This window comes from Periplaneta americana, chromosome 1 (genome assembly GCF_040183065.1).
Source record: "Periplaneta americana isolate PAMFEO1 chromosome 1, P.americana_PAMFEO1_priV1, whole genome shotgun sequence".
In the NCBI taxonomy this organism is placed as follows: Eukaryota; Metazoa; Arthropoda; class Insecta; order Blattodea; family Blattidae; genus Periplaneta; species Periplaneta americana.
The window spans coordinates 35,419,176-35,446,796 of NC_091117.1; the positions used below are offsets into that span (position 1 = coordinate 35,419,176).

A 27,621-nucleotide genomic window follows, 5' to 3' on the forward strand; every position below is an offset into this window, starting at 1 on the left:
GTAAACATTTTAAGGCAATGCTACAGATTTAAAGAGTCCAGACTTCATCCCTTACTTCCTCGAATACTGATTTTACGATACATTGCTAAATTTAAAGTGATAGCTCTAAAACCATTTAACCTATTAATGTGATGCCTTTTTTTTTTTTCAATTAAACATTATTTTTTAGACTAAAGCTTAAAAGTCTCTGAACATAATCTTGAAATTAATAAGCGAGTTTTAACAATAAGTGTAAGTATAATATTTTTTGTAGACTATGCAAAGGAGATTGAACAGGTTACATCAGCTGCTTGTGTATGCGGGTAGCGTGAATATGTCAGGAGAAAATTCACAAACTATTAGGAAAAACATGGGAATTTTACTTAAAGCAAGTAATGAGATAAGTTTGGAAGTAAATCCCAAAAAAAACAAAGTATATGATTATGTCTCGTGACCAGAACATAGTGTGAAAGGAAATATCAAAATTGGAAATTTATCCCTTGAAGAGGTGAAAAAATTCAAATACCTTGGAGCAACAATAACAAATATAAATGACACTGGAGAGGAAATTAAACGCAGAATAAATATGGAAAATGCCTGTTATTATTCGGTTGTAAAGCTTTAATCATCCAGTCCGCTCTCTAGAAAGCTGAAAGTTGAAATTTATAAAACAGTTATATTACCGATTGTTCTGTATGGGTGTGAAACTTAGACTCTCACTTTGAGAGAGGAACAGAGGTTAAGGATGTTCGAAAATAAGGTGCTTAGGAAAATATTTGGGGCTAAGAGGAATGAAGTTACAGGAGAATGGAGAAAGTTACACAACGTAGAACTGCACGCATTGTATTCTTCACCTGACATAATTAGGAACAATAAATAAATGAGATGGGCGGGGCATGCAGCACATATGGGTGAATCTAGAAATGCATATAGAGTGTTGGTTGGAAGACCTGAGGAGAAAAGACCTTTGGGGAGGCCAAGGTGTAGATGGGAGGATAATGTAAAAGTAGATTTGTGGGAGGTGGGATATGATGGTAAGGGACTGGATTAATCTTGCTCAGGATAGGGACTGATGGTGGGCTTATGTGAGGGTGGCAATGAACCTCCAGGTTTCTTAAAAGCCATTTGTATGCAAAGGAGATATTTTACTATGGACCCTTCAGTAAATCAAATCCACCAATTTGAAAAATGAATCATGAATTTATTCTATATGGTAAAATTTAGAAAAATATACAGGTCAGTGTTCTAAGGGTGATTCTCAAGTGTCGAGTCATACTTTAATGATGTAGTATTTGTAAAAAAAATTCAGTACATGTGCATTTTAAATTCTGTAGTTTACATATCTTGCAATTTCGTACATCCTTGACATAAATTATCACAAGTTTCCTTTGCTTCCTGCTGCACAGCTCTATCAGTTGTGAAAAAATACAGAATAATAACCCTGGTTTTATATTCCTGCAATTTATATTTGAACTAAACTACATTATCTATGCTCGATCATCTTAGGACAAGAAGAAGACAGACGTTTATAATGATGTTCTTTGAATTACTATGTTAGAGACCATAACAAGTCCGATACCCACTAGATAAATGGCTTCCAAACAGAAAAATACGGAACTACTGGGGCTAGTAACATATTGTCAACTCTTCTCAGTATACTTCAATCTAGAAAGGGACCATACATCATTTGACAGAGAAGTAAGAGCCATAACTATAGCCTTCAATGAACTGACTTTCAGATCTTTATCATTTTCGAATATTGCCACCCTCAAGCGATTGTAAAGTAGCAATACCCGCAACTGCAAATTATTACTTATTACTGCCAGCAATGGCGATATACTACAGTGTAGAGAAATCATAAAATATTCCAAGAATTAAAGCAAAAATATGTCCATCTCATTGTGGTATGTGGGGAATGAGTCAGAGTATCTATTAGTAAAAAAAAAGGGAACAAATATTCTCCAGTCAAATCCCAGCACAATTCGTACAGTTGAGCAGCTATGAACACTGCCACATACAGGAAATACTTGGTATAATATCAAAACTGTGGATAGACTAAAAACACAGAAAAGTTTTATAGTTAGTATAGGAAATTAAAAAAGACTTGCATATTTCTCAAAGGAAAGAAAGTTTAATAATGAACGACAACCCATTAAATGCCATTCATACAGAATTCAGCTTGGCCCTCACGGACAAAAAAATCTCAAACAGATAAACTAGTTTTGGAGATTCTGGCTATAGAAACAATTCAGACAAGATACCCTCATAAGGAATGGTTACAAATTTATATAGGTGAATTCCTTACATCACATTCAAGAGGTACAGGAGCTGAAGGAATATGTCCTCCCTTTTCATTTTACTATTCTGTAGGAGAATATATAACACATTTCGAAAAAGTTACTGCTATTTATGTATCTGTGAAACTTTATATACAGATTAAATAAATTCCAAAATTCTGCCATAATTATGATTCAATGGAAGCCATACAAGCTATACCTTCACAACAGCAATTTTATTGTGTGTGTGAGTTTCTATGAGATCTGTAGATTACTGATATTTTGCACCATTAAATTATTTACCTTAATCTATATCATTTTTCCCCTGGCCCCTTCAAAAATGTAAAGAAAGGAGTTCTGCTGTATGTCTAAACTTTATTTCTCTGAAAGTTTAGTTCATACAAATTGTTTCGAACCTGTAAACTGCCTGTCCTTATAAATAAGTACTGTTAATAGAAAACGAACTATATGTGGAACAGCAAAACTTTTCATACCTCCATAGAAAAATAAATTACCACTTTGAAACATCATAGCAAATGAGTAGGTTCATGATTTTTTACAACTTACTAATGACATCCTGGTAAAAATCAAAAAACTTTACTAAACAAAAATTATTTGTTTTATTATACTGCAGTAAGATTTCAAAATCAATTGTACAGCTCACAGTATAGAGTAGATTAAATTTTCTGATCAATTATTTCTTTGTGAAACAGAACAGATTGTATCACCATATTTTCCATATAAGACGCACTTTTTCCTTCGAAAAACAGTGGGTGTTTTATATGCTGATAATGAGTTTGTGAATGGGTCGAAGCTTCATGGGATGCTGTGAAAACAGAGACAGTGGCTAAATCATTTAAGAAGCGTGGCATTAGTAATGCACTGAATGGTACAGAGGACAATTTGTTGTATGAGAACTCGGATTCTGATTTAGACAACGATTCAAATGACTCTTCATTTAGCCCTGGAGATGAGTATCTGGGTTCTGACAAAGATTAAGAGGTACTCTTCCCTAATTGCACTAGATATTAGATGAAAGTAGATCTATATATTACTTCTTATTTTAAATACTGTAAATTCATTATGAAATTCAGTGACAATTTTTTTTTTCACCTCAAAAATGTGTAAAAGAAAGAGGGTGCATCTTACATGCCAGTGCGTCTTATATGCCGGCAAATACAGTAAATAATAAATGTAAAATTATATTTTTCATAAGCCAATGTATGGACAAAAATATGTTCTAGACAGTAACATTAGATAATTTATTTACTAGGTATTCAGGCAACGAGATGATGAAATGGTTAAAAAAAAATTGGTGGAATGGAAATGGCAAAGCAAAGTGGAGTACTCAGAACAACCTGTCCATAAATGCATTATTCACCACAAATTTCTCAACAACTGCACAGCTAGAGACCATCATTTACTGGGTAGATAAATTGTAGAGAAACCACAATACAGGAATCCAGCTTGCTATAACTGGTATGCCATGCAGTACCACTAATTCGACATACCACAAACTTTTAATGTAAAATATTACTAAATATTCATTCCTAGTTTTCTGCCCAAGGGCAGGTCTTTCACTACAAACCGAGCATTCTCCAATCTTTCCATACATACATACTGTACATCCTTTTTAGAATTCCCCAGACATGAAAGCCACAAAGGATTATGTCAGAGGATCAAGGTGATCACTAGAGAGCGAAATAATTTAGGAAAAAAACCTATTTCATTCCTTGATACATATGGGCTTGAGATTTAATATTTATATTTTTCATGGAAATATAGATATAAATAAAGGGGTTTTATAGTGCCTAAAAATGTCTATTTCGACATTAGTGCCTACTTTTTAAGTTTTTTTAATTTTTGCATCATTTTCGTAACTGTTTACTGTTTTTCTTAACATCCTGTACCGTTTACATTCCAAGACGGATAACAACTCCTTCCTAACAATGAACAACACAATAGAGAAGTACCTCCGGCCACCCCTTCTCATTCTTACAATCTTTCAATCCTAAAATTCCAACTTTCAGTCAGCCTGGGTAGAGTAGTTGGTATAGCGCTGGCCTTCTGTGCTCGAGGTTGCGGGTTCGATCCCGGCCCAGGTCAATGGCATTTAAGTGTGTTTAAATGCGACAGGCTTATGTCAGTAGATTTACTGGCATGTAAAAGAACTCCTGCAGGACAAATTATTATTATTATTATTATTATTATTATTATTATTATTATTATTATTATTGTATCTTCCTCTGTCTGTCAGCAATTTAACACACACTCGCTAGGTTGTACTTGAATAAGCATTCTCTTACATTCCAAAACAGATAATAACCCTTTCCTTTTTTTCTCACCATTTGTAAGTACAGCAGTGAGCGACACAACAGACACAATAACTGCTGATCATCTACTATGAAGCAAACTATGGAAATATGATTAGTGAATGAAAAACACTCTTATACTAGTGACATTCTTTAACAAAAAAAAAAGCTTATTTTTTATTTTATAGAGCCTAAATAAAGGAGTTTAAGAGACTATTTTAGGCGCCTAAAATTCCGCTCTCTAATGATCACATTTCTGCTGATAATTCCATCCTCAAATACCGTATGAAGTTCGTCAATAGAATACTGGACTGTATGTTCTGTTGCTGAATCCTGTTGGAGAAGGAACGTGATTTTGCATTTTTCCTTGATTCTTTCTGTGGTAAACTATAAGACAAAATGTAATTCACATAACTTCGAAAAACTGAAAAATAGCATCTGGGAAAACACTGCCTTCATTTCTCAACAGAACTGCAGCGAGTGATGTCTCACTTCTTAAACAAGTGTGACAAAAGGAAATCAAGGTTTCAGGCATAACTCCCTGTAAAGTTGATTTGAATAATTTCGAGGGAAAAATTGTTCTGGGGCCGGGTATCGAACCCGGGATCTTTGGTTTAACGTACCAATGCTCTACCAACTGAGCTACCCAGGAACTCTACCAGATACCCGGCCCCGGAACAATTTTTCCCTCGAAATTATTCAAATCAACTTTACAGGGAGTTATACCTGAAACCTTGATTTGCATAATACACGCCACTGTTCGTTAACAGAAAGCCACAATTTAAGTCACACAGAGTTAGTGTGCACTCAATGTTGGTTGCTTGACAGTTGTCAGCCCACTTTGAGGTCTGTGGATATAGAGGGAAAAATGGGATCGGTGTCTGGTAGAGTTCCCGGGTAGCTCAGTTGGTAGAGCGTTGGTACGTGAAACCAAAGGTCCCGGGTTCGATACCCGGCCCCGGAACAATTTTTCCCTCGAAATTATTAAAGTGTGACAAATGTTTGGAACAAAACAGGCGGGCAGTTTCAGCATCTCCTTTCTTAATTTGGATAAGTAAATGACGTTTAGTAATATTTTACATTAATAGTTTATGGTGTATAGACTGTGCAGCATCACTAGCAAGCACAAGTACATCTGCAAGCAGTTCGACCAAGAGTTGAGTCACCACGTGGTTTCTATACAATCTATTCACCCAGTATTATTAAGAACAAGACCAACAGACAGTCAAGTTATATACCTTCAACAGCTTAGGATGGCCAACTTCACGGACATCACTGTGGATATTCAAAACAAAATTTGGACACCAGAAGAAATACTGTCATATTTTGAATAATCATTTCTTCATGTGTTATCAACTAGTGATGTAACAGAGTCAGAAACATCTTGTCGTAATTTCTTGTGTGCTGGCTGTTCACAATCAAGTTCCATTTCCTCAGTGATCATATCGCTTTCTTCAGGCTCTTTATATATGTTATTGTTCGAGCTTGGAATTACTACTGTTTTGCCAAGGCGTCGACCAGCTGAAAAGTATAAAACAATACACACTAGCACTAGCTGAAAAGTATAAAACAATACACACTAACACTACAAAGTCCCAAATTTCACTAGAGAATACATCTACAGATCTCTCATTTATAGTACCGTAAATTCATAAACAATTTATTTGTAATTTTACAGCAATTTAAAAGAAATAAATGTACCTATGTGAAAACTATCTCATAGCTTTGTAATGTCCATTGATCAGTGCGCATGAAACATGTTTTCTCTTCAGATACAAAAGTGTACGAACATTAGCAAGACCACGGAGTAGATGGTCAAATCAAGTATGCATAGATTTAAAAGAGAGAAGCCATAATGGGAAAGAATTCAAGAGGAGGAATTGTGGCAAGACAAGACTTTGTGGAGGAGGCTATGTTCTGGGACAACCCACAACTGAGTGGAAAAGTCTACTGATGGTGATGTGATGATGATAATGATGAAATGATCTAAAATAGTAATATGCGTTACAAGAGCAGTATGTTGAAGTTTTCATGTTCGAGAAAAAGTTTGAAAAAGCGAAACGTAGTTGAGCTTTTTTAATCTCCGAGAATTGAAAGAAAACATACCGCTCGTGTATCATACATTATTTTGTGCGAAAATAGTTTATTACATACCTGAAAGAAGAATTTCTAATTAGCTGCAATGAAATCTCCATCTTGGTTTCTGTTCAATGACGGCAAATTTGCAGAACAAAAATATCTATCTTCAACAGTGTTGCTTTAAAATGTTTTCTGTGTTTACTATACTCCAGCAGGCCGTGATATACGTTTGTCTTTTTTTTCCCCCCAGTCTATGGAATCTTGTTGATTTTTTCACGGCTTCCTTAATATTTCTTGCATCACGAATGCAGTAACTTTAGTGGAGTTGTAGAGTTTACTTAATTTTTGCAAATATTTAAAAACAATAATTAACAGTGCAATTTAGATGAAATTGCAGTGGTAAGTTTCCAATTTATAATTATTACTATATTGAACGTCTCTAAAAAATAATATGTTAAAAGCCTAAAGCAGTAAAATGAATATGTCACTTAAGCGGTAAGAAGAGGGAAATTGTTATGTGTGTTAGGTTGGGAATACTGAATGTGGAATTTTAGATTTTCCGCAGATTGGTTTTGTGCGGAAACCAAGCAAATATGCACGATCTCGCACAAAGGAACAAGAGATTTCCTCATATAATCTGTCCCTATGCTCTAAAATGAAATCAAGTATAAATATCTTGGCAACTGATTGCTGGTTTACGAGAATGTGAAGGGGATAAATTAATAAATTTATGTAGTTTGTAACTTGCCCTTAGCTGGACATTTAATTCCCAGAATTGAGTACCCTGAAGAAGACCATGTTGCACCGTATTCATTTACTCACCTGCCCTTATTAACAGAAACCTACAAGCTGAGGTTAAAGCAGCTTTTGATTGCTCTTCGCTGAGGCCAAACAGAAGACCTCTGAGATCTGGGTTAAGAAATAATACAGTACAATGTTAAGTTGGAATTATATTCTATTAAGCATCAATAAAACAACTGCAAAAAATTATACAGTAGAACTTAGTTATACCGACATCCAAGGACCTTAAAAATTATGTTGTTATAAACGAGTGTCGTAGTAACCGAGATTCATATTATCAATCTAGTGAGGTGGAAAATGAAAAATAACAAACTCAATTAGGCCTGGACTTATTTTAGATTTATGTATTGATTTTTAAGCCTGCAATGAACATAATAAAATACACGTAGGCCTACAAATATAAATACAGTATTCTGTATTAAAACAGTTTGTTCGGTACTCACCAAACTACTTTATACTTAGAAGTGAAGTAATCAGTCATTTTACTCTGTTGTCTTCTACTTGCCCAATACACACTTTCTAGGGCTAAATTAAGTTCTATGTTCATAATTTCAGTTGCAATTTCACTACTCCCTTCCCTAGCTTCATAGAACATGTTCATAATTATAATGACTTCTAAAGCGTCACTCACTTCTTTTAGTTGACATTCTGCGTTAAAATGCGTGCACTTAGTGAAAACTTCCTGTTGAAACTGATATAATACCGCATGAATTCGGGAGGTTATAATGGGGTGGGGAATCCGCCTGCATTCCAAAGGTCTATGACAGAAGGAGACTGTAAAGAATTTGTCAGGGTCAGATTTCAACAAAATATTTTGGTTCTTAGAAAATCTTATTCCAAACTGAGGCTGAAAATTACGTTATAAGCGAGGTAGACGCATATGCGTTTGTTGTATTAAGCAAGGTAGGAAAGCATATGACTTATGGGGAATTAGTTGGGACCACAGAATATTTGACGTTATAGGCGAGGTGTCACACAAAATGAGGTCGCTATAACCAAGTTCTACTGTATATTTATAAGGATTAAAGAAATGTAAATTACATTTAATAAGAAATCTCTTATTGAACTCATGCCAAAATCTCTCCAATTGCACACATTAGATCTCCACAGCACACAGACAAAAAAAATAAATAGTTGCTAATACTAACTGTTCAATCATTCATAGTTTTCTGCCCAAGGGAAGATCCTTCACTTCAAACCCAGCATTCTACAAATCTTCCCTCTTTTCAGCCTTCCTCTTCATCTCGTCATAAATCCATATATCTTAATGTTGTCTATCATCTGACATTTTCTTCTCCCCAGACTTTTCTCCTGTTCACCAATCCTTCCAGTGCATTCTTCACTAGACAGTTTCTTCTTAGCCAGTGATCCAGCCAATTTTTTTTCCTCTTCCAGATCAGTTTCAGCATTATTCTTTCTTCACTCATTCTTTCTAGTACAGATTCATTTCTTATTTTGTCTGTCCATTTCATACTCTCCATTCTTCTCCATATCCATATTTCAAATGTTTCCAGTCGTTTCTCTTCACTTCGTCATAATGTCCATGTTTCTACCCCCTACACTGCCACACTCCACACAAAGTACTTCACTAGTTTCTTCCTCAGTTCTTTTTCCACAGGTCCGCAGAAGATGCTTTTCCTATTAAGAGCTTCCCTTGCCATTGCTCTCCTTCTTTTGACTTCCTAGCAGGAACTCATGTTACTGCTCATAGTACACCCCAAGATCTAAGTTAAGACACTTCTACATTTCAGTTAATGTTTTTAAAATAGTCGTGCAATGCCTCAACATATGGTCCCTTAGAAATGTGGAGGAGACCATGTTTACTTTGCATATTAAACACTGTTACTTTCAGTACAGAGTTATATTTACTTTGCCTCTCAAACATTATTACTTTTCAGTACAGAATTTCGAGTTCAATTAGTAGCAAGAATGTTTACATTCATTTTCTATGTCGTAATTTAATAATATGTAGTGTTACAACGTGCCTCAAAGAGTATTCAACATTTAAATCAGTCATGAAGAAAGTCCAGTCTATGAATCTAGCAATCCTTCCATTATCCATTCAAAACAATAATACATTATACTATTTCATAACCACCTTAATGTGCGCATGGAAATAAATGTAAAAGGTACCAATAACAGACTTACCAAAAACTCGTCCTTCGAAAGAGGACACAAGCTAGAAGGAGAAGATAACAAAAGAAAAGAATTTCATATTAAATAAAGGATACAAATTTACTATATCGTATGGTCCTCGAATATGAAAAGGATTTGATGCTCCACTGGACACAACAATTTGCTGGCGAAAAATAAAACATACAATTATTTATTTAAAATATAAAATTCGATTCGTAAATTAAAATTACTTACAACATAGTATTAAATTAATTTAACACAGAATGAGATCTTATGCATTTATTTATAAGGATAAGATAGCATGTTATTACCATTAAAATGGAATAATTAATAGAGATATTCTTATTTTATTGTAAAAAATAACAGAACACAGTTGCAATATTTTATATGTTTCAACATTACTGAGCATTTGTAAATATTAAGTAACTACAACTCTTTTGCTAGTTCTCTTAATATGGAAAATCAAAACTTGTTCAGATTTTTTTTTCCGAAAATCACTAATAATCCGTGGCGTGACAGCCCATGAAGGGCCAAGGCTGACCAGCCGGCTGCTGACTTCATGTCCACATGTCTCAGTAGAGACCAAAAATCACTAACAAAGCAACAAAAATGTCAAAGAACTTTTCTGTTTGTTTTACTGCATTGGTCAAAACCAAATCTCAACAGCAAAATGGCAAAGGAAGTTTTTAACATAAAAAGAAGCATCTCTGTGAACCTCTGGAAAAAGAACTAAGGAAGTGACTAGTGACGTGCTCTTTGTGGCATTGTATGGGGTAGAAACATGGACATTACGATGAAGCGACTAGAAGCATTTGAAATGTGGATATAGAGAAGAACGAAGCATGTGAAATAGACAGACAGAACAAGAAATGAAGCTGTGCTAAGAAGAGTGGGCGAAGAAAAAAAAATGTTGAAACTGCTCAGGAAGAGGAAAATGAATTGGTTTGGTCACTGGCTGAGAAGAAAACTGCCTGCTGAAGGATCCACTAGGAGGAATGGTGAACAGAAGAAGAGTTTGGGGGCAGAAGAAGATATCAGTTGATAGACGACATTAAGATACATGGATCATATGTGGAGACAAAAAGGAAGGCAGAAAATAGGAAAGATTGGAGAATGCTGGGTTTGCAGTGAAAGATCTGCCCTTGGGCAGGAAAGTATGAATGAATGAAAGCAGCCTTGCAAAAACTGTACTTGTATTATAATCGCAGCCTAGTCCTTTTTAGTAAAAAAAGAAGTATTTGTGCACAGAAAGTACAATCATTGGTTGCTTGAAGGGTACTATGCTCTGACTCCAAAAGGCAAAATGAAAAAACCAAGTGTGGAGTTGCTGGCTCAGTGAATAATTACAGCAAGGAGTAAGATTAGCGGTGAGTCAATTGTGAAGAGTTTACAAAGTGCTTCTCTAATAATATGCATGGCAGCGAGGAAGACATTTTGTGGGAGGATTACCAGTGTGAATAATAATCTACTTCTAGTTCAAAAGATGAGGGTATAGGAGAAAGAGACATTGCTAAAGATATTGCTAAATACTGCAACTGGAAAACATGAAAATACACTATCTACCAGAAAGTATTTGGGCACCGTTTTTGGCCCTATAGAACCTCGTGGTACCACTCTTGTTGCTATATCAGCAGCCATCCTGTCAGGCATGCTCGCCATTAGTTTTGTAGGATATCCACTGGAATGCGTTGCCATTTCTCTTGTAACATGTTACTCAGTTGGAGAATGGAAGTTGGCCGCATCTCCCGAGACCTCAATTGCCGGTCCAATTCGTCCCAAAGGTGTTCAATGGGATTGAGATCAGGACTCTGTGCAGGCCAGTCCAACAGGTGAGCATTATTGTCTGCATACCACTGCATAGTATTCACCGAAACATGGGGCCAACTTCCATTGTCCAACTGAGTGCCATGTTGCAAGAGGAATGGCGACACATTCCAGTGGATATACTAACAAAACTAGTGGAGAGTATGCCTGACAGGGTGGCTGCTGTTATAGCAACAAGAGTTGTTACCACGAGGTTTTAAAGGGGAAAAAACAGTGCCCAATTACTTTTTGGTAGATAGTGTAGCTTTAAAGTTATAATTTGTTCATTCTGTAACATTTTTAAAGTGTAGTTCGTATTATATTGAGGTATTTTTATTTTTCCATATAGAATATCTGAACACTTGGGACCACATAATATTCGAGGTTGTACTAGAGGCAATACAGTACTTCAACAATTCATCACTGTAAATAAACGCATAAACAAAACACGAAGATAAATGTCAATAAAACAAAAAATATGATCATCAGCAGAGAAGAAGAAATTTGTAAGATTAACATAGGAGACCAAACTCTGTAACAAGTGACACAATTTAAATATCTAGGTTGTGTGATCAATTGCAATGGCAGAATAGATGAGGAAATTAATAACAGAATTTCAGCAGCAGGAAGATTATTCTATGCACTAAATAGAATTTTTTATAAATAAAAAAGAAGTTACAGACAGAACTCAATTAACAGTCTTAAAACTATACATTGTCGCTGATTTTATAAAACCACCTATGTGACAGTAAATAGTACATTATGCAACGAGCCTATAATGATAGTAATTAAGAAAGCGAGTATGGATGTTTATGAAACGAGAGCAAGCGAGTTTCATAATTTTCATACCAGCTTCTTAATTACCATTATAGGCGAGTTTCATACGACTTTTTATGCTCGACCTTATTTCTAACTTGAAATTACCGGTAATCGGATGTATACATTTTATTTGTATCTGACAAGATCGGAAGTGACCTTGTTCTAGGTCGTGAATTGTGAGATGTGCACAGAAGCGAAAGTATTGATTTTTTCCGAGGAACAATAATGTCATTGACCTTATGTATAATCCTGTTAAACTTGATAATATTATAATATTATAACCTTGATTATTGAATTCGACATTGAAAAACGAGACGACAAATTGAATTTATTTGAATATTATTTACAATTAACGCTAATTATTATAGTAACAGAACATAACCTTCCGTGACAGTATTGGATTTCAACCTCTGTGACTTTTCGCTAATTCTCTTTCGATTACATATCCGAGAATAATCGATACTTGCGGTTTTATAACGGTACAAAGCTGACTTCTCATTGGGTGAACACATGTAAGCTGAGTTATCATTGGCTGAAGACCTGTACTTTAATGAGTAGGTGTACTTTAATGACATGCATTAAAGGACTGCTACTAGGTGTATAATTAGTACATTTCGGCATGGTCGAGCATAAACAATTTTTCAATAGGAAGAACAAATTACCGGTACTTGAAACTCAGTGAGTCTACATAAGAATATGAAGTAATTCGGTAGAAAATGTTGGTGAACATGATGAACATAACATCGAGAATCAGTGGCCTATTGATATTTAATTAATTTGTTCTTCCTTCTGAAAAATTATTTTCTGTACTGTCACATAGGTGGTTTCATAAAATCAACGACGATATGTACCTACATTAATATACAGCTCTGAGTCATGGTCTATAACCTCGAAACACAAGAGTCAACTTCAAGCCACTGATTAATATACAGCTCTGAATCACAGTCTATAACCTCGAAACACAAGAGTCAACTTCAAGCCATTGATTAGGCCTAATATACGGCTTTGAGTCATGGTCTATATAACCTTGAAACACGAGAGTCAACTTCAAGCCACTGATTAATATACGGCTGAGTCATGGTCTATAACCTCGAAACACAAGAGTCAACTTCAAGCCACTGGTTAATATATGGCTCTGAATCACAGTCTATAACCTCGAAACACAAGAGTCAACTTCAAGTCATTGATTAGGCTTAATATATGGCTCTGAGTCATGGTCTATATAACCTCGAAACACAAGACTCAACTTCAAGCCACTGATTAATATAGGGCTGAGTCATGGTCTATAATCTCGAAACACAAGAGTCAAATTCAAGCCACTGAAATGAGGTACTTGAGGAGAATAGAAAATAAAACCAGAAGAGACAAAATTAGGAAATTTCAAAATGTCAGACATAGTACATCTCAAGACACAACTGATAATCCTAAATTTATTCGTCACAACTTATACCATTCTTACCTTCGATTTTCCATAAGCATGATAAGAGTGAGCTAACTGAATTATATTCTTCCTCGCTGTTGAATCTCTTATTGCAGGTGCATACATAAGTTCAAAGCTAATACCTCGACCCACTGCCATATTATACATTTTCCTGTTATATTTGACAACGCCTATATTATTTGGATCAAACGTTATGAGATCCACTTCCATTGTTGAACAGGCATGCTGGAAAACAAATTAAATTATAGATATTAAAAAAAAATGCCATACCTACAGATATAGCAAAGTTTGTAGATGAGTTGGGAGGGAAATAGCATGTGTACTGCATTATTGTAAATGAAATTTCTGTTTCTCAGATATCTCAGTAAAAGTGCCACATAATATAGTGGGGTTTTAAGATTAGTTCCTAAAAAGCTAATATGGCCGTCTTTTCAATGTTGGCAAATGTTACCAGATATCACCACATCAAGTAAAATCACAATGCTATGTACTGAAACAATAATAATTATTATTTTAATTACGGTAATGACTTAATACTTCTTTCTTTTATTCTGAGATTTTATGAATGCTTTTGGAGAATGCTGTGGAATGGAGAAACGTTAGCAGAATGATGTAAATGCCTAGTATGGAGAAATAGGAGAACCCTGAGAAAATCCCCAACTGCGACCTTGCCCGCCATAAGTGTCACTATGGATTTTTCAATGAAAAGCCGCACTGAGACTCGAACCCAGACTACCTGCGTGTAAGGCTGAAAGTCTGACCATTCAATCACTTATTATTAATAATTTCTAGAATAAATAGTGACTTTGAAAGAACTTTTTACCTTTAACAAAGAAATATTTACTATATTTTTACTTAAATTTTTGTTTTATGAAGTTGTTTCTCAGCAGAATTTCAATTAATATACGACTTCCACCTCCTTCACAGTGTATTATTAGTAATAAAGTTAGAATAACTGCTTTTCATGCCACAGGTCTGAAACCAATTGTAATGGACAAAGATAATATTGGGCTTTTTTTCCTCAGCAAAAATACCTACTTGGAACGCAGCTTGAGAATTAGGAATAACAGCCAGAATGTTGTACAGCTTCGCATTAGCAGACTGGCTCTAAAAAGAAATCAAATCAATTATTACATATTTACAACTGACAAGAAGCAATACAAATAATATTCATTTCAAGTACCTGCTTTTATAAGTTTTTTTTTTTTTATTTCATTATACAATTTCCAGACCTACACGGAAATACTTACTTTCAACACTTCTGATACTGAAAAATGCTATTTGACATACCACTTCTATCTGCGTGCAATGATTACTCCTAAACAAATTAATTTGTTTATATTCAGTATTTATGAACTCACGACATTAGTAAAGATCATGGTATACTTAGACACACAGAAAATAAATGAGATAAGACAAAATAATGTTTCTTACACTTAATAATATCTCCCAAACAGCTAAGAAAGGATCCTAAAATCAGTTACTTTGCCCCATGTAAAATCTCCAATTTCATGTATCCTGTTAAGGATGATCTTACCCTGAGAGCTCCAGAAAATTTATGCAATTCCTTGCGAGTACAGAGATGTATAAAGGGATAGGCTAAGTGATCTTCCTGGTTACAAACATAATTTATGTTACACCAGGTGGAATTTATATGTACAAAATTGGTACTGATGGAAAGAGATATTCTCAAAGTTTATTTTGGTCTATCTTACAGCTGTAGCATGCACTGTTCACTGCCTACGCAATATGAGAGAAAATGGCTGCCATCGAAAACAGGAGAGCTTCCCCCCCCCCAAATTTCCACCTTCAAAGACCTGTTATTTGTGTGCAACAGAATGTGCGAAACAAGTTTTGCAGTGAACATTTAATTTGTTAAGCAGGATTCCGAACTTAAGGAAAGAAGTTGCATTTGTAAGAGAAAGTTATCTGCTACTCATCAGTGAGGAAACTGTAGAGCAAGTCCATGCAAGTTTCACACACAGCCCGCAAAAATTCGCCATCAGAGGTAACATGGAGTTTAGTATGCATCAGAAGACTGTATGGCATACTCTACGCAAACTGTTGCATATCCCTATTAACTGCAATTTTTGCAGGCCATGAAGTCAGACGACAATATGCTCTCACATTCTTTCTGCGCAAATATGCAACCACTAATGGAAACCGATGGTTTTACAGAATCTTTAGTGTTTAGTGACAAAGTCATGTTCCGTATTTCAGACAAAGTTAACAGACATAACATCAGAATCTGAACAGAAAACCCACATGTCTTCAAGCAGCACAAAGCAAATGTGTTCTATGTAATTCCTAGAACTCATAAGAAGATGTACAACCCCTTTTTTTCCAATGAGATAACCTAGACATGTTACAGAATGGTTCGTGCCGCATCTGGAAGAGAACAATCCTGGTTTTATCTTCCAACAGGACAGCTCACTTCCATACTTTTATAGGGAAGTAAGAAATCGTCTGAATGACCAACTACCATACAGATGGACTGGCTGTGCTGGTCCTGAAGATGTTAAACTATTACATTGGCCTGTACATTTATTGGACCTGACACTATGTGATTTTTTTTCTGTGGGAGTTCAACAAAGATCGAGTCTATGTACCACCATTATCACAGATCATTCTTGATCTGAGAGCACATATCATAGCAACCATCGTAACAATCAATCATGCTATACTGTAATGTATCTGGCAGGAATTCAACTACAAGTGAATGTGTGTTGAGTTACCAGGGGCTCACATTAAACAAAATTTTGAGTGTTACTCTTTCCAACTGTACCAATTTTATGTGTTTGAATCCTATTAAAAGTGAGTGACATATGTTTATTATTGGGAAGATAATTTAGCTTAGCCCTGAATTAATATTGGTCAAACTGGGCGTACCATCAAGACCCAAAAAAGGAACACTCAAGATACATCCTTGTACAATCAACTTGATAAGTTGGCTATCGCTGAGCATAGTATTTACATTCACCATCAAATCAACTTGGCCAAGAAATCTGGTTATGGAATGAATCATAAGAAATGCTACTGAGATTGAAGTACACTCTACAGTCATGAATAGGAAGAACAGTTTTGCATTAAGCAAGTCATGGAAACCTTTTCTTTGCCATATTAAAAACAGTACATGTAGAGATACAATACTATTTCACAAGAGTACTTCCACTGCACAATTTTCCTAGATCTGAATTCATGTGGAGGGAGGAGGGCGGAGAAGAAGGAACTGTCCTGTACTTAACTATATTTACTGCAATTAAGATATCCTGCTAAGTTCACGCTGTCGACAAGAGATCCAAAGAAATTACTCAAAAGTAATTGAGACCTATAACTATATCACAAGCAACACTCACCAACTTATGTGCTTCCATATGACTAGATATTACAACTGTCAGCCGTTGGTTTATATCAAGTTTTCCTTTAAAATGCTGAAAAACGAAAATAAATAAATAAATAAATTACAATATTAAATTTCAGGCACACATCAGAAAAGTCTGACAATGTAAGTTAAAATAACGTGATTCATAAAATACAAAATATAGCATGATGTATTTCAGTATACCAGCACTAAAACAAATAACTTATAGAGGTTTGTAGCAGCCTACATGCCACGTAATACCAGTTACAAAGTTCAATATTGCAATATGTGTAAATGGACTGTACAGACCAATAACAATAAGAATTTCCTCACTCACTCACACCCATTTATGGTAATTAATTCCTTCACTCTCTCAAACGTTCATCCATCCACACTCACTTGTTGACACTCGTCCACTTACAACCACTCAATCTTACACCAACTCACTTGTTGACACCCATCCACTTACAATCATTCAATTGTGCACCCATTAAGTCACTCATCCATCCCATCCACTTCCTCAGCCATTCTTATTCACCTGCTTATCCGCCTACACTCACTTCCTGACACTCACTCATGTTCATCCACTCATACTCAGTTCTTGACACCCACTCACATACTCATTCACTCGTACTTCTTGACGTTCATTCACTCATAGTCACTTCCTGACACTCACTCATACTCATTAACTAATACTCACTTCTTGACACCCACTCACAGGCTCATCTACTTAATCACTTCCTGACACCTACTCATGCTCATTCACTAATACTCACTTCTTGACACCCACTCACAGGCTCATCTACTTAATCACTTCCTGACACCTACTCATGCTCATTCACTAATACTCACTTTTTGACACCCACTTACAGGCTCATCTACTTAATCACTTCCTGACCTACTCATGCTCATTCACTAATACTCACTTCTTGACACCCACTCACAGGCTCATCTACTTAATCACTTCCTGACACCTACTCATGCTCATTCACTAATACTCACTTCTTGACACCCACTCACAGGCTCATCTACTTAATCACTTCCTGACACCTACTCATGCTCATTCACTAATACTCACTTCTTGACACCCACTCACAGGCTCATCTACTTAATCACTTCCTGACACCTACTCATGCTCATTCACTAATACTCACTTCTTGACACCCACTCACAGGCTCATCTACTTAATCACTTCCTGACACCTACTCATGCTCATTCACTAATACTCACTTTTTGACACCCACTTACAGGCTCATCTACTTAATCACTTCCTGACCTACTCATGCTCATTCACTAATACTCACTTCTTGACACCCACTCACAGGCTCATCTACTTAATCACTTCCTGACACCTACTCATGCTCATTCACTAATACTCACTTCTTGACACCCACTCACAGGCTCATCTACTTAATCACTTCCTGACACCTACTCATGCTCATTCACTAATACTCACTTTTTGACACCCACTCACAGGCTCATCTACTTAATCACTTCCTGACACCTACTCATGCTCATTCACTAATACTCACTTCTTGACACCCACTCACAGGCTCATCTACTTAATCACTTCCTGACACCTACTCATGCTCATTCACTAATACTCACTTTTTGACACCCACTTACAGGCTCATCTACTTAATCACTTCCTGACATCCATCCACATGCTCATCCACCTATAACCAATTCCTGACACCCACTGATGCTCACTTCTTGACACCCACCCACATGCTCATCCACCTATAATCACTTCCTGACACCCACTCATACCTCTTGACATCCACTCATACTCATTTCCTGACACCCACTCATGCTCAACCACAAATACTTCTTGACAGTCACTCACATACTCTTCCACTTATACTCACTTCCTGACACCCACACATGCTCATGCATTTATATTCACTTGCTGACACTCAGTCACTTGCTCATCCATTCATACTCACTTGCAGAGTTTTGCACCCACACACTTGCTTATCCACTCACACTCATTTCCTGACACCCACACAGTTGTTCATCCATTCACACTCACGTGCTCAACCAACCACACTCATCACTTACTCAACCAACCACACTCACTTTCTTACACCCATCACTTGTTCATCCACTCACACTCTTTCAAACTGCCTGGTCTGTAGTAAGCAAATCTCCTTTTACATCTCTTTTCACAAGAACTGACCTCAGAAAAACTGTTTCCATCACTGCTCATAAGCAAATGCTTCTCTATAAGAAATTAATCAAGTGTTTCAGGACAGAGTCATTAGTATCAATCTGTGATCCCCTCAATCCGACATGACCCCTTGTAATTTTTATCTTTAGAGTTCACTGAAAGATGAAGTGTAAATAACAATCTCATGCACCTTACAGCATAACAAGTATAATATCATTTAGGAGAATGTCTCTATTTCTTGCTGAGAACTTTAGTGAGTGACGAAGAACATGATAAGCAGATGGCAAACATGTATAGAAAAGGATGCAGACAGTTTCAGCATGTTCTTGGGTAAAATATTATGTAAATACTACCAGTGTCAACTCAGTGTGCAGTATGACCGACAGATGTATCATTACTACATAGAAAAGCAGCTGCATGGGTGGAGCACATTAGACTGAAACATCCTGTATGTGTATGTGCATGAATAGGCCTGGTATAATACATCCGGACTTAGTTCGAATTGTATTAATATCTAATTCCCTTACATTCTGTGCAGGTGACCAGTGGCAACTGATACTGCGCCAACATTCACAACAGTTGGTTCACATGTTGCGATGAACTCACTAGTTCAGATGATATAAAGCGCATGAGCCAGTTTCTGACCTTGACCCTGCACTGACTTCACCATTACAGACCAGTGGTAACCAACTTGTGCTCTTTGTGCAAAAGCAATTTTTGCTGCAAATGAGCAGTACAGTATATGACAGCAGATCATCCCAATGCTTGCAATATCAACATTGCTCTTATTCGCTTGTGAGTGCATGTGAATGCACACAGTGCTTCGTAATAGCAGCTGTTTGTAACAACTGGTATTGTCGGACCATCGGATCCATGCCCCTTAAGCGCTGTCGTCGTTCTTGGAAAAGTTAACGCCTCTACTCACCCCATTCCACCCGTTTCTCTCCCACTACGTCAAACAGCAGGCCACGAACCTTGCCGAATAGGGATGTTGCCAAACTTCCGTCAAACAGTGTCATGTACCTTGAATATTGCTTATAATACTGCAAGGTTAATTATGACTTATTCATAATTTAATTTAAGTAGGTCTATTGACGCTGATTCACTTATGCAAAATGCTATTACTTGCTTAATAATATTTCTTTCACCACTCCGTGCTACAGTATTCATGTTGAGTTGACAACACTGGACTGCAAGTGCAAATAAACTCTCCCGCAAGAAGGCTCAAAATTGTGAGTAGTGGGGGAGAGAAAGAGAGAGGGATAGAAAAGAGAGAAATAGGAATACAGGGAGAGAAATGAATTGCCGAGGCTGAAAAGGAATTAAGGTTCAGTTCGCATATCTTATGGGGGCACAGATCTGATGGTAGGACTATACAGAGAATGTTGTTGTTTTCTAATGCCAGGCGTTTGACAATAAAGTCATTTGACCTCTTGCACTCCAATATTTTTCAAAGATATTATCATGACCAGCCACTGAAGCACAGATTTTGAGGTGTTCCGAATCCATTTCTTGGTTTGAGTTGCACAATGGGCAGTTAGGGGACTGATATATTCCAATTCTATGCAGGTGTTTGTCCAAACAATCATGGCCTGTTGCCACTCTAAATGCAGCTACAGACGATTTTCGTGGTAAATCAGGAATTAACTGTGGATTTTGATGCAGAAGTTCCATTTTTTCCCTTGGGATTGAGTTATCAAATTTTGTTTTTTGAAGTCTAAGTATGTAGATTTAATAAATCTTTTCACAGAGTAATACGTAGATTTAGTAACAGGTCTGTAAGTAGCAGTGCTACCCTTCTTTGCTAAAGCATCCGCATTCTCGTTTCCCAGGATTCCACAATGAGATGGTATCCATTGGAATACAATTCTTTTATTGAGTGATATTAATTGAGAGAGCATTTTAGTTATTTCTGCTGTTTGAGATGAAGGTGTGTATTTAGAGACGATTGATAGAATAGCTGCTTTGGAGTCTGACAATATAACTGCATTCCTAAATTTATTGATGTGGCATAGAAGATTCCTGAGACATTCACTTATTGCAATGATTTCACCATCAAAACTTGTTGTTCCATATCCAAGAGATCTATAAAGTGAGAAGAGACAGCACGTAACACCTGCACCGGCACCTTGTTCTCTGGAGATCAAGGATCCATCGGTGTATAAATGAAGCTAGTTTTGTGGAGGGTACCTAATATTAATTATCTCTAAAGACAATTGTTTCATTATTTCAGTGTTTACTTCTGATTTCAGTATTTCTTCTGTTAAATTTAGTTTATATAATACAGAGAATGTATGCAGTAGAACACTTCTCTGTAAGGACGAAACGGCAGTTGTGTTTTAAGTTCATATTCGTGCAGTTGTGTTAGTTTAAGCTTGTTCAAATGGCTTGCAAAAAGTAGGCCTACTCATTGGAGCAAAAGATTTTTATGCTATAGACTTACTTTCAAAAGCATGATTAAGGAAGATTGTGAAGACAATTCGCAACAAAATGTCTTAATGTTCTGGTTCCACATAGGAACAGCATAAAGAATCTTGTTAAAAAATGTATGAAAACAGGTTCTGTATTTATTTGTTTATTTAGTATAAATTTAACCAGATAAAGAGAAGATTCCTCTGCCAGGGGAGTAAGACTGCAAAATCTACAATACTTATTAAAATTTAAATGACAATTAATATTAAATTTACAATTACAATATCAGGGAGTAAGCTTACTAAAACATTATCTAATTAATAAAGCAAAGAAAATCAACATACTCTACATAAGTCTACTAAAACAAGTACAAAATTTCATTAGGAAACTTTAATACCAACCTGGACAATATCTTCATTGGAAGGGGCAGGAATAGGATCACTTTTCTCTTGAACTTCACCTTTCTTCTTTTTCTTTTTTTGTTCCAAGACAGAAGCATCAAAGACATGGTTTAATGCTATCACTCGGTATCCTACTAATCAACGAAACATCAATAAACACTAGGATAATTATGTAGTAAAGATCGATCAGGCCATCTTCCCGCAATAGAGGCCCAGGGCACATAGGCCTATATTACCAAATAAAGATAGATACATATTTTAATTAAATTTTCAACATTTTCTTATAATTGACATATTGTTAGCATCTTTACACTTTAAGGGGAAAGTAGGTGCTCTAGCCCTTTACTGCGGAAAGGAGGCGGCCTGTCCGACGCCTATCGTACCAAAGGTGAGACTAAGATTCCTAATCTAAAAAATAAATTTGCCCTAAATTCCTTCAATGAGATGGTCCAAGCAGAGTGAGTCAGTGGTGTGGTCTTCAAGCTAGGAGCTCACATAAATGTTAAGTTCAGCACCCAAGAACCTTTGTAGGGACGCGAACTCTAATTTGGCTCATTACTCCATTCTTGTACCTCAATGATTCATTCATATTCAAAATCTAGAAAATGCTGGTATTTAGTAACAGATAAACCTAATACTTGCCTAACAGTAACACAATTGAACTACATGAATTTTCAGTTCAACAGAAAAATTTCAGTAACTTATATCTTTACCTCGCTGACAATCAGTTTTCAGTGCCAATGATTTTAATTTATTTTGTGTACACAAGATAGGAGTGGTGGAGGTAAATGAGGAAGGAAGGAAACCATGAACTGAAGTTATTCCTCGCACGTACATGCTTTATATTATTGGTGCAATCAGCTCGAAGTATTAACGACGATAACATTAATAACAATACATAAATAATGTTTCAAAGAGTCATTAGTGTTATGCTGCCATGTTTTATAATAATCTCTAGCAATAACCAATCTAAAACCTACGTACGTAAAAATACTTTCATATTCATCAGAGTAAATCACACCACTGTATTTTAAGGTTAAGTTGCTAAATTTCGCAAAGTGCTTTCACTTACAGTCTAATAATGTTTGACACGTGTTCCTGAGGGACTTCTTATTTTCTCCGTCAATACACACATTTAAATCACAAAATCCACGAACGGATATCATGTTTTATTGTCAACTTTCGTTCTAAAGTTACAGTATATTTCATCACAACAACATTTCTTCTATAATCAATCAGTAACCAATACATTTAACATTAACACACAATACCACCAGTGAATTGATTACCGCACAACTCTCCTTTTTGCACTTCGTTTTTAAATTTCAAGCCTACCAACATTTACTCGTGGATGATTCCTTTTTCCCTTCACGACTTCAGCAATTTTATTTCACAACCATCACAAGGCGTCAATGTCATTTCATTTCTTTTTAGACTGATGTTTATAATATAATAAGAATGATTGAATGTTTGTCACAATGTTTACAAGTTCAATTATTGTCCAGTTTCAATACGAAAGCGAAATAAAAAATCTGACTTTATTATTCATGTACCAGTACCGGTAACATGATAAAAATACCTTTCTAAAATTGTCTTTCTTGTAGGAAAAGTTCAGGTGTTAATTGTTCACCAGTTGATCATAATGTTAATAAGTATAAAAAAAACCAAAGCTCATTTTTAGCAACAACCCTTGGGACTGAATTTAATTATCAGAAATCAGTGGCATATCGAAAAATTCTGAAGGTACCACCAATAGTCCTCATGATTCAATAAAGAGCTTCATTTATTTGTTCTATAATAAGAGATGAGCATGAAATTGGAAATATCCACAAAATTAAATTAAGAAATGTCAGAAATTTAGAGCCCACATAAAAAAGTACCGGTATCATTACGTTTTTATGACACCTAGCAGTGGCGCCAACTTTTGGAAAACATTGGGTGGGCTCAAACACTTGAGTTATAACCACAGTCTAATACTTAAGTATTAGACTGTGTTATAACCTAGAGTTATAAGTTAAAATAAATATCATAAATAGTAATAATAATAATAATGATAACACGACAAATATTATTGGGTGGGTTCGGGCTCATACAAGCTGGTGCCACGCCAGTGCCACTGGTGCCTTGGGTTGTCACATTTTAAAAATATGAAAGGGGACTTTTACATGAAGTGATAATAATAATTATAATAATAATAATAATAATAATAATAATATGAATTATAAATTTGGTGGTAAATTACCTGATAGGCTAGTTTCGACGTGGTTTGTGTCATCCTCGATTAGGATTCAGAAGATGACGCAAATCACGTCGAAACTACTCGATCAGGTCATTTACCACCAAATTTATAATATTATCACAGTGAAGTTGTTTTTACTTGTTTATGATGTTCATAAGTGATTATATAAGTGTTAAAACAGTGTATCCGAAAATGAAGATTATTTTTCATTAAGTTTGTTATAATTTATAATACTGTGTCATTTAATGCGCGCGCGCGCTCGCTCACACGCACGCGCGCGTGAAAAAGTTTTTATTAAATAATATTTAGATCAACATATAAATATCAAAATACAAATTTAAAGCAGCAGGAGATTATTCTCTTAAATTTACATATCCCTAAAGTCTGAACACTGTGAGTGGTGTATTTGTTTCGCGTTGTGCTCGAATTTCTATTCCGCTTATGAATGGGTAATAAAATTTATTATTATTTATTAATAGTATCTTAAAAAGCAGGACCTTCAGCATCTTGCAAAGGGTATGAGCAGGACACGGAAAAATTTCCTGAAAATCGGGAATGTCCCACCATATCTGGACATCTGGGAACCCTAATGCCACCATTGATCATAAATTAAATATGTTTCTTCTCAATGTCGAATATACGCAGACATTGTGCTGAAAAGAAGGCAAATGTATGTTATGTGATCGACTAATTTACATAAGTGCACAATATCTAAACTTACAATAGTACGGTACAACACTTCCTTCCTTAAATAATCTTTTTGGTATATACTTATACTGAGCAGTGCCCATTTAGATTCCTGTAAAATGTGGGAAGCCCAATTCCATACTTATTTTTGGGGATATCTATCTGATTGCCTCTCTTTAATAAAAAAAAAAAGAAAAAAAAAAAAAACCTGTCACTGTAAGAGCTGTACATGATGATGATGATGATGATAATACCAATCTCTTTCAGTTTCCCAAATGAAATCAGTTTACTTGCTTCATCTCTTGGCCTTTGTTCATTTAAGGGTTGCTTAATTTGTGGTATCTACAGTTAATTATTTATTTATTCTGGCGGAGTTAAAGCCATCAGGCTTTCTCTTCCACTCAGCCAGAAATGGACACTCACACATATAAATGAATAATTATAAAATAATATTAAAAATAAAAAGTCAGAAACTCAATATGCATTAAAATAAGCTAATTTAAACAGCTCTCTAGAAATATTAGTCTAGAGGTAAAAAAATAAGATAATTAGATACAAATGACTCTGGCATTAGAAAACAACAACAGATACAAATTAAATATAGTGTAAGGTCCAAGAGTAAGATACATTCTGGAGATATGTGTGGTATAATGCAAATGTATTTTGGCAGTAGGCTGTTCAACATACTGGGAATGTTTAATTTGTTTTGGATAACACAGTTGCATTAACAAGTTGGAGGTTATGTTTAACTTACAGAAAACGAAAATTAAGTCATAACAAAAATAGAAAGTATATCACCAGTTTTAGTCGCGACTCAAAGCTCTTAGAAATTCTATGAACAAATAGAAGCAGTGGACAGTAAAAGAAGCAGTAATAGCTGAGAATTTTCTTTCGAAGAATGTAATTATTACAGGCTCATAAATTGAAATGAGTTTATTCAAAAGTACACTCGAACGGATAATACTTTCCAGCAACATTTTTTCTTTAGTGTGCATGCATGGAAATATTTTGAAATAAGGAGTGAGTCTGCAACTATTGTCTGTGGTAAATTTTTGTTTACATTAAATCAATTTTTTTTTTCAGAACATTTGGAAATACAGTTCTGATAATTTTTCAGTTTTAACTAAATATGATTATACTGTTAGAATTACAATAACGGGAATAAAGTGCTTAAGAATTGTACCTTCTTATATCTTGGAAAGTCATTTTCGAGACATCCTATTGAACATTTTATGAAGTGCTGCACAGCTATTTCTAATGCAAATGCAAGCATGTAGCAAAATATTGCAGACAATACTTTTTCTTTTTGTTACAACCAATAATTTGCACTATACTGTTGAGATTTTGGAACATATAAATACCACATTGTCTGGGCGCAGAAAATGCAAATGTTTTACCCGAGGTAATCAGGACTATCTCCAGTGAGAGAGAAAGAATTGATTTTATCACTGGGTAAATTATAAAATGCATTTTTCTTGAAAAATACCATAAACTGTGTAGTACACTGATTTACTTTCGCCCATAACTTCTTAGATACTTAGCATTGCAAATTCAGTGCACTTAACATCGTTCAGTCCATGCCTGTGGAGTAATGGTTACCATGTCTGAAAGCGAAACCAGGTGGCCTGGGTTCGAGTCCTGGTCGGAGCAAGTTATCTGGTTGAGGTTTTTCCCTCAACCCAATATGAGCAAATCCTGGGTAACTATGAGTGCTGGATCCCAGACTCATTTCACCAGCATTATTATCTTCATTTCATTGAGATGCTATATAACCTGAGATATTGATACAGCATCGTAAAATAACCCACTAAAAACATCGTTCATCTTCATTCAACAGTTATATGACGTATGAGGGGATTATGGAACACTTGAAATGCTGTACCGTGATATTTTATCAGAAATAGTACTGGCAACATAATGACAGAAAAGCGTAAGTTCCACCAGGTATCCACATGATACTAGGCTACAAATGTGTCAGAAATAATACTCTGAGAATGTACTGCTGTAAGGTGTGTGAAAAATGTATGTAAGTAGGTTAGCAGTTGAAAAAACTAAAGTACGACCTTTTATTTGGAAAAGCAGATGTAACATAAAACGTGACGATCTTCTTCCTCTTCTTCTTCTTCTTCTTCATTCATGGGTTAAACTGAGTGGTCTGTTTCGATTCATATGCAGGTTAAAACTGATTCCTCTCCAACATTTATGATACTTATTTTCAGTATTTCATATAAGATAAATAATTGTTAGTCTTAATATACAATAAAATTGATGCAAAACAGTTAATAATTAGGCATATTAATTAAATTAACTATTTAACTGTTCAGATTATAAAATATAAGCTCATACTTTGTTCAATTTCCTGATTGTTTGTCCTTCCCTGATGACGCAATTTGTTAGAGCAAGGAATGTTTTATGTCACCCAGTAAATACTAGGGCATTCGATAAGTAATGGCAACAATGCTGTAAATCAGTGCTCCTAGTTGTGACCATTGAAATCTTGTACTACGTAATAGAACAGTGATTATGCAAATCTGGCTTTCAGGTAGTAGCAGTAAAGCAGGTTTGAATAATTTCAAGGAAAAATTGTTCCGGGGCTGGGTATCGATCCCGGGACTCTTCGCTTAGCACACAAATGCTCTACCTACTGAGCTACCCCAGAAGGAGGAAGAATTGTGACGGTGTCGTGTATAGTTCCTGGGGTAGCT

The 27,621-nt window shown here is 35.6% G+C and overlaps 1 protein-coding gene, 1 long non-coding RNA gene and 1 other non-coding gene across 3 annotated transcripts; 1 reads left to right on the forward strand and 2 right to left on the reverse strand.

Annotated features, from left to right (window-relative positions):
- Positions 1-1,159: 1,159 nt before the first annotated feature.
- Positions 1,160-5,191, reverse strand: LOC138694570 (uncharacterized). The gene is made up of 2 exons (XR_011330976.1): positions 4,123-5,191; positions 1,160-4,066 (listed from the first exon to the last, which is right to left on the reverse strand). It is a non-coding gene; the product is annotated as an uncharacterized lncRNA (long non-coding RNA).
- A 267-nt stretch (positions 5,192-5,458) lies between these two features.
- TRNAH-GUG (transfer RNA histidin (anticodon GUG)) lies at positions 5,459-5,531 on the forward strand. The gene has a single exon. It is a non-coding gene; the product is annotated as a tRNA-His (tRNA).
- A 338-nt stretch (positions 5,532-5,869) lies between these two features.
- Positions 5,870-23,542, reverse strand: Rpp30 (ribonuclease P protein subunit Rpp30). Its single transcript, XM_069818422.1, has 8 exons — positions 23,063-23,542; positions 21,991-22,124; positions 17,003-17,077; positions 14,685-14,753; positions 13,665-13,871; positions 9,679-9,746; positions 7,469-7,548; positions 5,870-6,088 (listed from the first exon to the last, which is right to left on the reverse strand). The coding sequence occupies exons 1-8, from the start codon at positions 23,154-23,156 to the stop codon at positions 5,910-5,912; spliced, it is 906 nt and encodes a 301-aa protein (XP_069674523.1). The 5' UTR covers positions 23,157-23,542; the 3' UTR covers positions 5,870-5,909.
- Positions 23,543-27,621: the final 4,079 nt, after the last annotated feature.